This window comes from Labeo rohita, chromosome 17, assembly GCF_022985175.1.
Source record: "Labeo rohita strain BAU-BD-2019 chromosome 17, IGBB_LRoh.1.0, whole genome shotgun sequence".
In the NCBI taxonomy this organism is placed as follows: Eukaryota; Metazoa; Chordata; class Actinopteri; order Cypriniformes; family Cyprinidae; genus Labeo; species Labeo rohita.
The window spans coordinates 3,918,678-3,934,050 of NC_066885.1; the positions used below are offsets into that span (position 1 = coordinate 3,918,678).

General features: G+C 31.8%; 1 protein-coding gene across 1 annotated transcript; it reads right to left on the minus strand.

Moving 5' to 3' along the window:
• Positions 1 to 4: 4 nt before the first annotated feature.
• Positions 5 to 8,590, minus strand: c17h8orf74 (chromosome 17 C8orf74 homolog). Its single transcript, XM_051133941.1, has 4 exons — positions 8,480 to 8,590; positions 8,026 to 8,215; positions 5,438 to 5,835; positions 5 to 1,855 (listed from the first exon to the last, which is right to left on the minus strand). Exons 1-4 carry the CDS (start codon positions 8,519 to 8,521, stop codon positions 1,655 to 1,657), a joined length of 831 nt encoding a protein of 276 aa, XP_050989898.1. The 5' UTR covers positions 8,522 to 8,590; the 3' UTR covers positions 5 to 1,654.
• Positions 8,591 to 15,373: the final 6,783 nt, after the last annotated feature.

Consider the following 15,373-nt stretch of genomic DNA (forward strand, 5'->3'; position numbering starts at 1 on the left):
TAAGTGAACTGGGTTGTAGACTATTTTAATTCATAATAGCATTTCTTAATAAATCTTACCTCTGATAAAACATGATTCGCCAACCCGCTCTAAAGTCCTGATCTGAATCAAATGATTCATGATCCAAGATTCGTAAACTTACTCCGAAATTCCGTTCTAAGTCAAAAGCTTTACGATCCATGCTCTGAAGTCCCAATCTGAATAATGATTCATGAACCATCATTTTAAATCTCGGAGCACGGATCACGAATCAATTAATTCACGAAATGATTTCACAAAGTCGCTCTGAAGTCCAGATCTGAATCAAATGATTCGCAAACCTGGTCCAAAGTTCTGAACTAACTCAAATTATTTACGAACCCGCTCCAAAGTCTGATTTACGATATGTGATTTGAAGTCACTATCTGAATCAAATGATTCGCAATCCACACTCCGAAGTCCCAATCTGAATCAAATGATTCATGATCCACACTCCGAAGTTTCAATCTAAATCAAATGATTCACAATCCACACTCCGAAGTCCTGATATGAATCAAATGATTCGCAATCCACACTCCAAAGTACCGATTTCAATAATGATTCATGAACCATCATTTCCGATCTCTGAGCACGAATCACAAATACTTTAATGTGCAAAATGATTCGCAAACTTGCTCTGAAGTCCCAATCTGAATCAAATGATTCACAATCCACACTCCGAAGTTCCGAACTAATTCCAATGATTCGCGAACCACACCCTGAAGTCCCGATCTGAATCAAATGATTCGCAATCCACACTCCGAAGTACCGATTTGAATAATGATTCGTGAACCATCATTTCAAATCTCGGCGCACGAATCATGAATCACGAATCATTTAATTTGGGAAATGATTCGCAAACTCGCTCTGAAGTCCTGATCTGAATCAAATGATTTGCGATCCACAATCCAGAGTTCCAATCTAAATCAAATGATTCACGATCTGCACTCCAAAGTCCTGATTTTTCTGATTCGCGATATTCAACTAAATTGATGTTAAATAGTGGCATAGTCTTACAGATCCAAAATAGTGATGACGTTTTTGTGGGTGGTTCAAGTGGCAGTCTATGAAGCCATGGAATAAAAGAATAAAAAAAGGTAAAAATTTGATTTTATATTTCAAAATTCGGACTCTATTCTCGCAATTCTGAGATTATATCTCACAGTTCTAATAAGGAAAAAACAACTCGTCATTCTCTTTTTTCTCCTCGGCTCAGAATAGGAGTTTCTCTCACACTTTTGGCTTTTTTCCCTCATAACTGAAAAATTCACTATTTTTGAGTTATAAAGTCATTCAGGGTTGAAATTGAGTAAGTAATGACAGAATTCATTTTTGGATGAACTACTGTCCCTTTAAGTTGTATAAAACAACCTTGGTTTGATTTTGGCCTGAAGAAATAAGCACATAAATAAGAGAAGTGAATCATCACTGCCAAAATGTTTATATGATTAATAAAACACAGTCAATAAAACCAGAGCTGCTGCTGGCTTTCTATAGACACTGCAAAATTTTAGGAACTTTTTTGGATGTGGTTGTGAATCCTCTAATTTATCACTCCATTCTGTCAACATGAGTGAACAGTATTAATCTTTAATTTTCACAAGTATCTTAAAATAGACATTTTATAAACTGTATTTCAACTTCTCTTCTTTTTTGATTTTGTGGGAGTCACCACACAGTTCTTTCCAGGTAAAACCGGTTGATTTGTAAGGTGTCTTTGTACTAGTTGAGACTTCTGGCTCAACAGATCCTCTGTGAGACAGACTTCCTTCATCAGAGCCTCCATGATAATGTCTCCTTGCGACTGTAGAAAACTGCGCAGCAATTCTTCAACCTCCTACAGTAGAGAATATGAGACAAAAAGAAGATCATTCATTTCACCCCCAATGAGTTTCATTAAGCACCAAAAAGAACTTAATGGAACATTTGTGTAATTAGTCACAATAAAACCCATTTGTTTGCTTGAGCTAGTTTCCCATCAGACAAATATTCGCATTGTTTTCCAATGAGAGAATAGAGAGAAAACTGCTGGGTCTCAGAAGTAAAAATCCCATTTATTTTCTCCACAGAGAAATTGATTTTCGGCGATAGCGTATAAACCTTTCAAGGCAGACCTACCGCAAGCTCTGAGGCTGTTAGGGGATGATATATGCTTCTGTAGAGGCCACTAGTCTTGGTCCAAGTGTTATTTCAACTAGGAAAAAATACTTCTAGAACCAAAGCTGTTGAAAATTGCCTGTGCTCAACAGGGTTAAATAACAGCGCTGTGTGTTCCTTTAATCCATCTTATCTGGTAACTGCTGACAGCCTGCATCTCCTTAAGATATTAAGTAAGAAGTGGTCAGGCTGAGAATGTCTTCGGTATGAGGTTGATAACCGTAGGACAATACACAACAGAAATAATCCTTTGTTACTTGTGTCAGTATGAATTATTACAGCCTTCACATTTCACACTGTGCTACAAAATGGCAAAGTCTGCAAAATACGGTTTTTAGGTCAGCGCTGGTGGCGGTTACGCATCAGAGACGCTCGCCAATAGCTTGCAGATTAACTTTGATGGTTTTTGAAAAGGTAACAGAGTGCCAACAGCTACAGGGCAGCTTGGGATCACAATCCTGTTTTATATCAGCGCTGAGCAGGAAACTACATTGCAAGTTGCTGTCCAAACAGTCCGCCTACAGTACATTTCTTCCTTTTGATAAAGTGTCAACGAAATGTTGATAAAAATACAATGCAAATTTATATTCTTATTATAAATCATCAGTGTGCAGTGTTTAATAAGACAAGCATCACTATTACCATTTTTCTTTCTTTTTTGTGAAAAACATCCTATAGACATACATTAAAGGAATTTATAGAGCAATGTCTAGATGCAAGAATATAACAGCAGAGCAGTAAGAAACCTATGAAAGCCTATTTCTAACTTTTTCTCTCACAATTCTGAGGAAAAAAAGCAAATTCTCACACGTTTTAGGTTTAGATGTCAAAATTCTGAGTGCAGTTCTTGCAGTTCTGAGTTTTATATTTTGCGATTCTAAGTTTATATCTCGCAATTCCAATTTTTTTCTCGCAGTTCCAAGATTACATCTCAAAATTCTATTTTATATCTCGCAATTCAGATTTTTTTCTATATATATTCTGACTTTTTTTTTAATATTTCGTAATTCTAACTTTATATCTCACAATTCTAAGTTTATATCTCACAATTCAGACTTTTTCTCACAATTCAGATTTTATATCTTGCAATTCCAATTTTTTTTCTCACAGTTCCGTGATTACATCTCACAATTCTATTTCATATCTCACAATTCTGACTTATTTTTGCAATTCGGAGTTTATATTTCAGAAAGTTTATATTTTGCAATTCTCAGAATTGTGAGAATAAAGTCAGAATTGCAAGGTATAAACTTAGAATTGTAAGATATAAAGTTAGAATTGAAAAATATAAACTCGCAATTCTGAGTTTTCTCGCAATTCCGTGTTTATATTCCGTAATTCAAACTTTTTATTTCACAGTTCCATGATCACATCTCACAATTCTATTTCATATCTCACAATTCAGACTTCTTTTTGTGATTCCGAGTTGATATTTCAGAATTCTAAATTTATATTTCGCAATTCTGTTTTTTTTTCTGGCAATTCCGAGTCCATATTTTGCAATTCTAACTTTATTCTCACAATTCCAATTTTTTTTTTTTTGCAATTCCGAGTATAAATTTCATAATTCTAAGGTTATATTTCGCAATTATAAGTTTATATCTCGCAATTCTGACTTTTTTTTCTCATAAATTCCGTGTTTATATTTTGTATTCTAACTTTATATCTCACAATTCTAAGTTTATATCTCACAATTCAGACTTTTTCTCACAATTCAGAGTTTATATCTTGCAATTCCAATTTTTTTTCTCACAGTTCCGTGATTACATCTCACAATTCTATTTCATATCTCACAATTCTGACTTATTTTTGCAATTCGGAGTTTATATTTCAGAAAGTTTATATTTTGCAATTCTCAGAATTGTGAGAATAAAGTCAGAATTGCAAGGTATAAACTTAGAATTGTAAGATATAAAGTTAGAATTGAAAAATATAAAGTTCCGCAATTCTGAGTTTTCTCGCAATTCCGTGTTTATATTCCGTAATTCAAACTTTTTATTTCACAGTTCCATGATCACATCTCACAATTCTATTTCATATCTCACAATTCAGACTTCTTTTTGTGATTCCGAGTTGATATTTCAGAATTCTAAATTTATATTTCGCAATTCTGTTTTTTTTTTCTGGCAATTCCGAGTCCATATTTTGCAATTCTAACTTTATTCTCACAATTCCAATTTTTTTTTTTTTTGCAATTCCGAGTATAAATTTCATAATTCTAAGGTTATATTTCGCAATTATAAGTTTATATCTCGCAATTCTGACTTTTTTTTCTCATAAATTCTGTGTTTATATTTTGTATTCTAACTTTATATCTCACAATTCTAAGTTTGTATCTCAGAATTCTGGCTTTTTTCCCCTCACATTTCAGAGTTTATATCTCGTACATCTAAGTTTATATTTTGCAAGTCCATTTTTTTTTTTTTTTTGTAGTTTTGAGATTACATCTCACAATTCTATATTATATCTCTCATTCTATATTTATATCTCTCAGTTCTGACTTTTTTCTTACAATTCCAAGTGAAAAGTTTAGATGCAAAACCAGCTAAAAGCCATCTCGGTCAAAGAGCTGAGTGAATGCTCCTGACACATAGTATACATCCATCATATATTTTGTAATTTTAAATTTATAACTCACAATTCTAAGTATATATCTTACAATTCAGACTTTTTTTCTCACAATTCCAAGTTTATACCTTGTAAATCTAAGTTTATATTTCCCAATTCCACATTTTTCCTCACAATTCCGAGTTTATATTTCACTATTCTAACTTTATTCTCACAATTTTAAGCTTATATCTCACAATTAATTTTTTTTTCTCCCATAGAATAAAAAATAAAAAGGTAATTGTGACTTTTTTAACTCACAATTCTGACTTAGAATTGCAATTCTGTATATCTGTATATAAACTTGCAATTATGACTTAATATCTCACAATTCTAATTCTGACTTTCATTCTCAAAATTGCCAGAGAAGAAGTCTAAATTGTGATATATACAGTCTCAGAAATTACTTTATTTTTTTATTCTGTGGCAGAAAAAAAAAACAGATTTTTTTTATCCTGTGAAACAAGCTTCCATGGAAACCACCTAGTAATCACCCAGAACATCCTAGCATATTTGAGTCTATATCCATCTTATTTTTAACATAAGAGTGGGTGCAACTTCAGTGTGTGAGGCTTCCGGTATCTGTAGCTTTCACAGAAAATAGCTTCCATGTTGCAAAATAAGGTGGATACTGTAAATAGCTGATATCTTGTACCTGTCTGCTCATCCAGCCTTCACATGGAAGGCTTTCTAAACTGGCCCGCAGCGCTGCCATCATCTGAGCTTCAGCCGTCTCTTTGAGTTCCTTGATTTCTGCTTCTTTTCTGGACTGTGCCAAACTCAGCTCTTTGAGATCCCGCTGCTGTTCCAGCTCCACAGCATCTGTTCCCTCACTGAGGGGCCACGGATGAGGTGGGCATTCAATCTCAAGCTCACATCTGATGCGTCTAAGACCCGTCTCACCGTTTAAAAATGCCTGATAGAGCCGCTGATGAGGAACATATGTTTTCACAATATAGTCCAGGAGAACAGCATGATGGGCAGTGGAGAGACGAGGCTCTATCAGTGATAAATGATCCTTGGCGAGGCAAATGACCTCCGATGTCTTCAAACCTAATGAGAGTATTAAAAGCAGAGATTATCTCAGTTATTAATCAAAGACTCCAAATGATATTAAACAGATCTTCTTAAGAATAGTTATTCTACATAAACCACCCCTTTTTTTCTAAGACTAGGATGAAATTATAGACTTTATATTCTTTATATTGATAGATAGATAGATAGTCAGACAGATAGATAGACAGACAGACAGATGGATAGATAGACAGATAGGTAGATAGACAGATTGATAGTTCTTTATAGATATAGTATTCTAGATATAGTATTCTTTATATATGGATAGACACACAGATAGATGATAGATTGATAGACAGATAGAGTTCTTTATAGATAGATAGATGATAGTTCTTTACAGATAGATATAGTTCTTTATATACTGATAGATAGATAGATAGATAGATAGATAGATACAGTTCTATATATATTAATGATAGACAGACAGACAGATAGATAGATAGATGGATAGATAGAGTTCTTTATATAGATAGACAGACAGATAGATAGAGTTCTTTATATAGATAAATGGATATATAGACAGACAGATAGATAGATAGATAGATAGATAGATAGATAGATAGATAGACAGACAGATAGATAGGTAGATAGACAGAGTTCTTTACAGATAGATAGATATAGTCTTTTATATATATAGATAGATAGATAGATAGATAGATAGATAGATAGATAGATAGGTAGATAGACAGACTGATAGATAGTTCTTTATAGATATAGTTCTTTATATATTGATAGACAGACAGATTATAGATAGATAGATAGGCAGATAGACAGAGTTCTTTATAGATAGACAGACAGATAGATAGAGTTCTTTATATATAGATATATAGATAAATAGATGATAGATAGAGTTCTTTATATATAGATATATAGATAAATAGATGATAGATAGATAGATAGATAGATAGATACATATATATATTATATATATATATTAATGATAGATAGATAGATAGATAGATAGACAGATAGACATAGATAGATATATAGACATATAGATAGATAGATAATGGATGATAGTTCTTTATAGATACATATAGTTCTTTATATATTGATAGATAGATAGACAGACAGATAGATAGATACATAGATAGATAGACAGATAGACAGAGTTCTTTATAGATAGACAGACAGACAGACAGACAGACAGATAGATAGATCGATATAGTTCTTTATATATAGATAGATAGACAGCCAGATAGACATACAGATAGATAGACAGATAGATAGATAGATAGATAGACATAGATAGATAGATGATGATGATAGATAGTTCTTTATAGATACATATAGTTCTTTATATACTGATAGATAGATAGACAGACAAATAGATAGATAGATAGATACAGTTCTATATATATTAATGTTAGATAGACAGATAAATAGATAAGAGTTCTTTATATATATATAGATAAATAGATGATAGATAGATAGATAGATACAGTTATATATATTAATGATAGATAGATAGACAGAGACAGATAGATAGATAAATAGATAGACAGACAGATAGACAGACAGACAGATAGTTCTTTATAGATATTTATATAAAGAACTCTATATAAGAACTGTATCTATCTCTCTATTAATAAAGAACTATCTATCTCTGAATAAAGAACTATCTATCAATATACAGTATAAAGAACTCTATCTATCTATCTATCTATATAAAGAACTCTATCTATCTATGTCTATCTATCAATGTGTCTATCTATCAATATATAAAGAATTATCTATCTATCTATCTATCCATCTATCTATCATTCTTTATAGAACTAAATCTATGAATTATGATCACTGAATGATGTTACTGCCAATAGAAATACTGTTATGCCAAAAGTGTCATTTAAGATGTCAAATACATAAAAACAAACAATAAAAATACAAATGTCTGACTGGTAATTGGTAGCCTATTTAAAGGGTCAATGCAAGTCAGGATCACAATTTGGGTGACACCATCAAATGGATATATGCTAATCTGAATAATGAATCTGAACTTTTAGTTTTAAATGAAAGTTTGCATAATATTTATTTTGGTATGAACAACAATAAAATGACGCGCACAGAATTATGGGCGTCCCAGTGATCACGTGATAAATAACTATTGGCGGTAATCAGAAATATATCGCAGCGACTGGAACTAAGACGTATTTCTCTGTAATGACCCACCTTTGAGTTTGGGCAGGAGGTCTTTGGTGATGTTTGCCACCTGCCCGACTGCCGACCACGACAGTCCTCGCGTAACTGCAAACATCACATTGTCATACACAAACTGTTGATGTAAATACTGGCGTTTGTCGTCACCATCAAACTCCGTCCAGTGAAAACAGGTGCTCAGTCGCTCGATACCTTCATCTCTCTGAAACAACACACATCATATGAGCTTTCAGACAACAGGTGCCGCGTGTTAATGCGCACTTCACAGCTGATCATGGATCTACTGTATCGTGACTTAAGACGCGTCGCGCGAATCTGCTGCGTGTTTCACGCTTCTATCAACAAGTGCGAGCGCAGGTAAGAGCCATCGCTTTACTATATATCTCGCGCTGTTTATTTGAAGTATAACTGGTGTTTATTTGTGTGAGAATGTGGTGAAATCGGAGGTAAAGCGCTGCAGGTTTACCTTCATCCTCGATATCTCCTGTAATGTGTGTATGGAGGCCATCGTGAGACTGACTGCTGCTGTTGTCTTTGTTGCCAGGGAAACGCAGATGACTTTAAACTGCACAGTGTTTCTAATGTATGCTGTATGTTCTGTTTTACACACATTAACTTATATCTGGTGTAAACTTTTTGCGTAACAATATTGTGATATTATTATTATCATTATTAATTATATATAATATGGTTTCATAATACTGTACCTTTGAACTAATATTTATTAATTCTATTATTAGTTTATGGCTCTTTTAAAACAATATTTGTTTGTCATAACAATATTATAATATTGACGTTAATATTGTATTATATACACGCACACACAGAGACACACACACATATGCATATGTTATTTTAACTAATATTATACTGTTTTAGGTATAATATTCAGAATTTAAAATATTTCATTAATGCATATATTTAATTAAAAATAAATTAACATGTTATATTTTATATCCCATTATGGGGGCAAACATGTCAATTCAGTTTAAATTAAATATATTTACAACTATTAATAAAATATGTTATGAATGTTATACCTTCAAATTGTTTAATATATAAGGATAATATTGATCTTAAAATTAATATTTACATTTTACGTTTTATTATTTATTTCTCTCTATATATAAAGTATATAAATGTCTCTCTATTTAATTTAAATTAATAATAATAATGTAATTCATGTCTATATGTGACCCTGGACCACAAAACCAGTCCATTTTTCGAAATTCAGCTTTATATATCATCTGAAAGCTGAATAAATAAGCTTTCGATTGATGTATGGTTTGTTAGCATAGGACAATATTTGGCTGAGATACAACTATTTGAATATCTGGAATCTGAGGGTGCAAAAACATCAAAATATTGAGAAAATCAACTTTAAAGTTGTCCAAATGAAGCTTTTACTAATGCATATTACTAATCAAAAATTAAGTTTTGATATATTTACAGTAGGAATTTTACAAAATATCTTCATGAAACATGATCTTTACTTAATATCCTAATGATTTTTGGCATAAAAAAAATAATAATAATTTTGACCTATACAATGTATTTTTGGCTATTGCTGCAAATATACCCCAGCGACTTAAGACTGGTTTTGTGGTCCAGGGTCACATATTATATTAATGTGAATATTTTTATTATATATCATTTTAATCATATATAATTATTATTATATTTAATCAAAATATTGTATGATATTATGCTAAGAACAATATTTGATTTGATTGTAATAGCCTATATGAATGTTATACCTTAAAATTGTTTAATATTTAAGGATATCATTGTTCTTGAAATTAATATTTAATTCTTAAATTTTATTATTTAATTCTCATCACTCGTTCTCTCTCTATGAAGTGTATAAATGGCTCTCTATAATTAATTCTATATAATTATATATAATTTTAATCATGTATAATTATTATTCATCGGAATATTGTTTGATATTATGCTATGAACAATATTTGATTTGACTGTAATATATTATAAATGTTATACCTTAAAATTGTTTAATATTTAAGGATATTATTGTTCTTAAAATTAATATTTATTTTTTTATTTAATTTTTAATTCTCTCCCTCTCTCTCCATATATAAAGTATATGTCTCTCTATAATTTAAATTAATAATAATGTAATGTAATTTTAATAATAATAAGGTACGTTTCCAACATTATATTAATGTGAATATTTTATTATATATAATTTTAATAATCTATAATTACTATTATAATTAATCAGAATATTGTTTGATATTATGCTAAGAACAATATTTGATTTGATATTATGAAGTAATATGAAGAAGAATTGCATACTATATTTGCCCCCAAAATAATTTTTTGATAATAATATTAGATCTGGTGTTGTAAAATGAAGAAAAATGACTAACATAACATAGGTCAACATATGTAGTGTAACTTTATGTTGGTCAGAACTGACCGATAGTTTTCTGTTTGTGTTTTTGATGCCGTTTTTGGAGATCTAAGAGTTAATTCAGTCTGGCACAGATGGCCACACAGTATAATCCTCTTTCAGAGGAGTCCCACTTCTCCTCCTCCTCCTCTGTGGATGAAGGTCTGCCTGTGATAATTAGCCTAATGGAATGAATGGCTGTGGATAGACAATATGCAGCTGTGGCACGTCCGTGGCTCATCGTCGTGGGTGGAAAGTGACATTCCTCACAGGAGTGAACGCCATGATTTCAAGCGCTGTGCCTGTTTTGTTCTCACCTGCGTGAGCCGGAGGAAGGAGCGCTGCTTATTGTGAGAAAACCTGTTGAATTCTCTAACTGGATTGCTTCAGAAGTATTGACAAAGTTTGGAGGTTCGGTGTTGGAGGATTTGGCAACCGAGGAGAATGAATCTGTGCCTGCAGGATAAGCCTGTGTGGAATTAGGACAGAACATCAAGATGGCTTTGTTTGGTTAGTAAAAAGGCCTGTTTTTCAATTGTTTTTAGTGGAATACGCATTTGTGAAGTAAGAAATCTAAGCTAAAATGGGAGAATGTGAATATAGATCTATTTGTGTGAGCTGTCAATGCGACTATTTTATTTATGAAATAGTTATTGCTTTCTACAATCTGGCAGATGAACTGATGAATTGCTCTGAATGTCAAACTTAGCATTGGTTACAAATCCTGTGAGCGTAGCTGTCGTTGTCTCTAGTGTTTTATAGCATTTCTTATTATGCTGTCATTTTTACGATTCCCATTTCAGACGTTTCACGCCTCACTTGAAAAACAGACAGAACATTTTCAAGGACTTGGGATTTTTTTCTGTTCAAAAGTGACTAATGTTTAGCAGCTCTGACTAACATGAGTGCTGTTAAGTGCGTTAAGTAAGCATTAATGGTCTTTGTTAATATAGGCACTGTTAGGCAGGATTATGGAAATCATTTTACACTGTTTTTAAGTGTTTTGCAAATTTATTTATTTATTTTTTTGTTTTGTATGGAAGTATGGTTGTATCTCACAATTCAGTTTTTTCTTATAGTTTAAGTTTATATCTCACAATTCTCAGTTTATATCTTGAAATGCTGAGCTTATATCTTGCGATTCAGACTTTTTCTTAGAATTTGAGTTTATATCTTATAATTCTGAGTTTATATCTCAGAATTCAGTTTTTTTCTTATAATTTAAGTTTATATCTCACAATTCTGAGTTTATATCTTGCAACAATTCACAAATAATGTGCTCACCCCCTTGTCATCCAGGATGTTCATGTCTTTCTGTCTTCAGTCGTGTTGAAATTGTGGTTTTTGAGGAAAACATTTCAGGATTTTTCTCCATATAATGGACTTCATTGGTGCCCCAATTTTGAACTTCCAAAATGCAGTTTAAATGCAGCTTCGAAGAGCTCTAAACGATCCCAGCCGAGGAAAAGGGGCTTATCTAGCGAAGTGACCAGTCATTTTTTTTTTTTTGGAAAATACTTTTTTTAAATACTTTTTAAGCACAAAAGCTCATGTAGCACAGGCTCTGGGATCCACGTTCATGACGCTACGTACTATTGAATCACGAAAGGTCACACGGAATGTAGGTGGACCTACAGACCCAGTGTTTACAAAACGAGCACGCAAAGACTAAGAAAGTGCAAGTAAGTTTGTAAATGCTGTTTACAAACAAAAAGGTACAACGATATCCTCCTCTCAAGTTGTAGGAGAAAATAAGATGGAGTTTTTCGCCATACTCTACATTTCTGAGCCGGAGTACACAGACGATGAACTTAGATGTGATTCGTAGTAGTGATGGGAAGTTTGGATCATTTTACCGACTCAGACTTTTGAGTCTCGTTCAGCAAAATGAACAAATATATTTTTTCTAGTCATTTCGTTCATTTTAGCAAAATATAATTCAAATGTTACGTGTTACTTCCCTAACACATCTACTGCTTACACAAATGTTGATCACACTACAAACAAGACAAAACTATAATGCTATAGGAAAAAGAAAAGATTCATTCATTGTTTACTTGGGTCTTTAGTCTATGATTAGCTCACCTCACCTCTTATCTGACAAGTTTTCGAGTCACGTGACAGCCCCATAAGAGAAACGAACAAATCGAAAAACCTGAAGGCTCAACACAAGTAAACTAATTCCAGTACAGAACCTATTAGGATATTGCACATGCGTGACTGAACAAATCACTCCCCAAGATGACTCGTTCTTCCCGAGTCACATTAAAGATTCGTTCAAAATGAAAGAATCGTTCAAGAACGACCCATCACTAATTCGTAGCATCGTGGACGCGCATCCCAGAGCCTGTGCTACATGAGCTTTTGTGCTGAAAAAGTATACAAATTGTTATTTTTCGAAAAATAAATTACAGATCGTTTCGCTAGATAAGGCCCTTCTTCCTCGGCTGGGATCGTTTAGAGCCCTTTGAAGCTGCAGTTAAACTGCATTTTGGAAGTTCAAATTCGGGGCACCAATGAAGTCCATTATATGGAGAAAAATCCTGAAATGTTTTCCTCAAAAACCTCAATTTCTTCACGACTAAAGACAGAAAGACATGAACATCTTGGATGACAAGGGGGTGAGCAAATTATTTGTAAATTGTTGTTCTGGAAGTGGACTTTTCCTTTAATATCTCGCAATTCAGACTTTCTTCTTAGAATGTAAGTTCTATTTCTCATAGTTCTGAGATTATATCTTGCAATTCTAACTTTTTGAGTTTATATTTTAATTCTGATTTTGCATCTCACAACTCAGACTTTTTTCCTCTTAGAATTCTGAGGTTATATCTCACAATTCTGAGTTTCTATCTTGTTTCAGACTTTTTTCTTAGAATGTGAGTTTATATCTCACAATTCTGAGTTAGTTTCTCACAATTCAGACTTCTTCTTCAAATGTAAGTTCTAGATCTCAGATTTCTGAGATTATATCAAGTAATTCAGACTTTGTTTTTACAATTCTGAGATTATGTCTTGTAAATCTTAAGTTTATATCGCAGTTCTGATTTTGTATCTCACAATTTAGACTTTTGTTTTTAGAATAGTGACTTTATATCACAATTCTGAGTTTCTATCTTGTGTTTCAGACTTTTGTCTTATATCACTTTTTTTTTTTTTTTTTTCTTAGAATGAGTTTATCACAATTCTAATTTTAAATCTTACAATTCAAACTTTTTTCTACAGTAACTTTTTTCTTTAAACAGTTGCGAATGTATATCTCAATTTTGAGTTTATGTCATGCATTTCAGACTTTTTTCTCAGAATTTTATAGTTTATATAACAATCCTGATTTTATATCTCACAATTTTGACTTTTTTCTTAGAATTGCAACTTCATACCTTGCAATTCTCAGTTATATTTTGACATTTTGAGAGAAAAGTAAAAAATTGTGTTTTTATCTCACAGTTTATACTTTATTGTAATTCTGATTTTTTTAGTTTTTTATCCTTGTCTGACACAGGCTTCCATACTGAACAGATCTGGTAAAGCTGTTGCGAGTCTCCTCCTCCTTCTCACACATATCCCATGAGTCTCAATCGCTGTTTCCTCAGTCTCAGTAATCTGACAGCGTTATGTTGCAGGTTTCTCCCAGTGGGCTGCCAAGTTCTCAGTTACTAATTGTGGAAATCATGTGTAGCACGTTCGACTGTTAATTCAGCCTTTAGAGATTTATAATTACTGTCAAATATATGTACACCTCTCAGAGGTGTTTAGTAATTAATTAGCCACTAATTAAACTGGGTTTGTGCTTGGTGTGCCATTAAAAGAATCAGAATTAAACATAGAACCTGCAAACATCCGTATTAATGTTCCTTCAGCTTGTAATAGTAATAGTGGGTCAGTTAAGAGTGGAGAGGATGTGCTGTCTTTTCCTGAGATTACAGTAAGCCTGTGCTTTGGCACTACTAGAGCGAGCAACAGTCAATGTTATCGCAGTTATTTGTAAAATTTACTAGCAATTATTGAGTGCAAATAGTGTACAAATTTAAAAAATCCATGAAATGTTCACCTTTTTTAATGGAAAAGTACTTGGTTACAGTATGACACTGCAGGATTCAGAGAGAATAAGCAGCCATTCACTAAAGGCTCTATTCACGTTCACTTTCATCTCAAGATTAGAAGCTACATATAAATCAATACGAATGAAGTAGCAGGCAGATATTATAGAGAGGATGAATTTTCAACTCATAAGGAAGGTTCACACAAAATATTCACTATTAAATAAATTTTTCTATGAATAGTTCAACTCTTCTAATGTTGTAATTACAGATACTACTACTATGTTTAAGTTATATTGCCTGCCATATACCTCATATCTGTGTGAATTTCATAAATATATATATATATATATATATATATATATATATATATATATTTACCTATTTGTATTATATAATAGTATTTATATTATTAAATGTATTATTATTGTTTTGAAATATTTATATTGATTTTATAACAAATGTTATTATTATATTGAATATATAATAGTATTATATAATTAAATTATTTACTAATATTTATACTTTTTTCACCACCAAATATAGTGGGAATATATATATATATATATATAGCATAAAATAAGATTGCTTATCTTATAATAAATATTATTATTATTATAATATTTATTATAATAGTATTGTATAATTTGGTTATTTATATATATTGCTTATTTTATAATAAATATTATTATTATTATATTTATATAATAGTATTGTATAATTCAATTGTTTTTATATATACACAATTTCAAAGCAGTTTTACAGAAAATAATTATGATAAAAATTATAGTCTCTTAATATCTTCATGCCTTATAGTCACATTTAGCAGATCAGAGCTGGGTGTATGAACAATCAAGTAGTTGAGATTTGCTGTAGCGTTTTTATATATTGCTTTACATGAATGTACTGG

What these genes read in the sequence shown, in the direction of transcription:
- c17h8orf74 (XM_051133941.1), bottom strand. Translation starts at nt 8,521, where the DNA reads ATGGCCTCCATACACACATTACAGGAGATATCGAGGATGAAG. An exon ending in AGGAGATATCGAGGATGAAG is followed by an intron (nt 8,216 to 8,479) that starts GTAAACCTGCAG and finishes GTGTTGTTTCAG; the next exon opens with AGAGATGAAGGTATCGAGCG. An exon ending in AAGGCTGGATGAGCAGACAG is followed by an intron (nt 1,856 to 5,437) that starts GTACAAGATATC and finishes TCTCTACTGTAG; the next exon opens with GAGGTTGAAGAATTGCTGCG.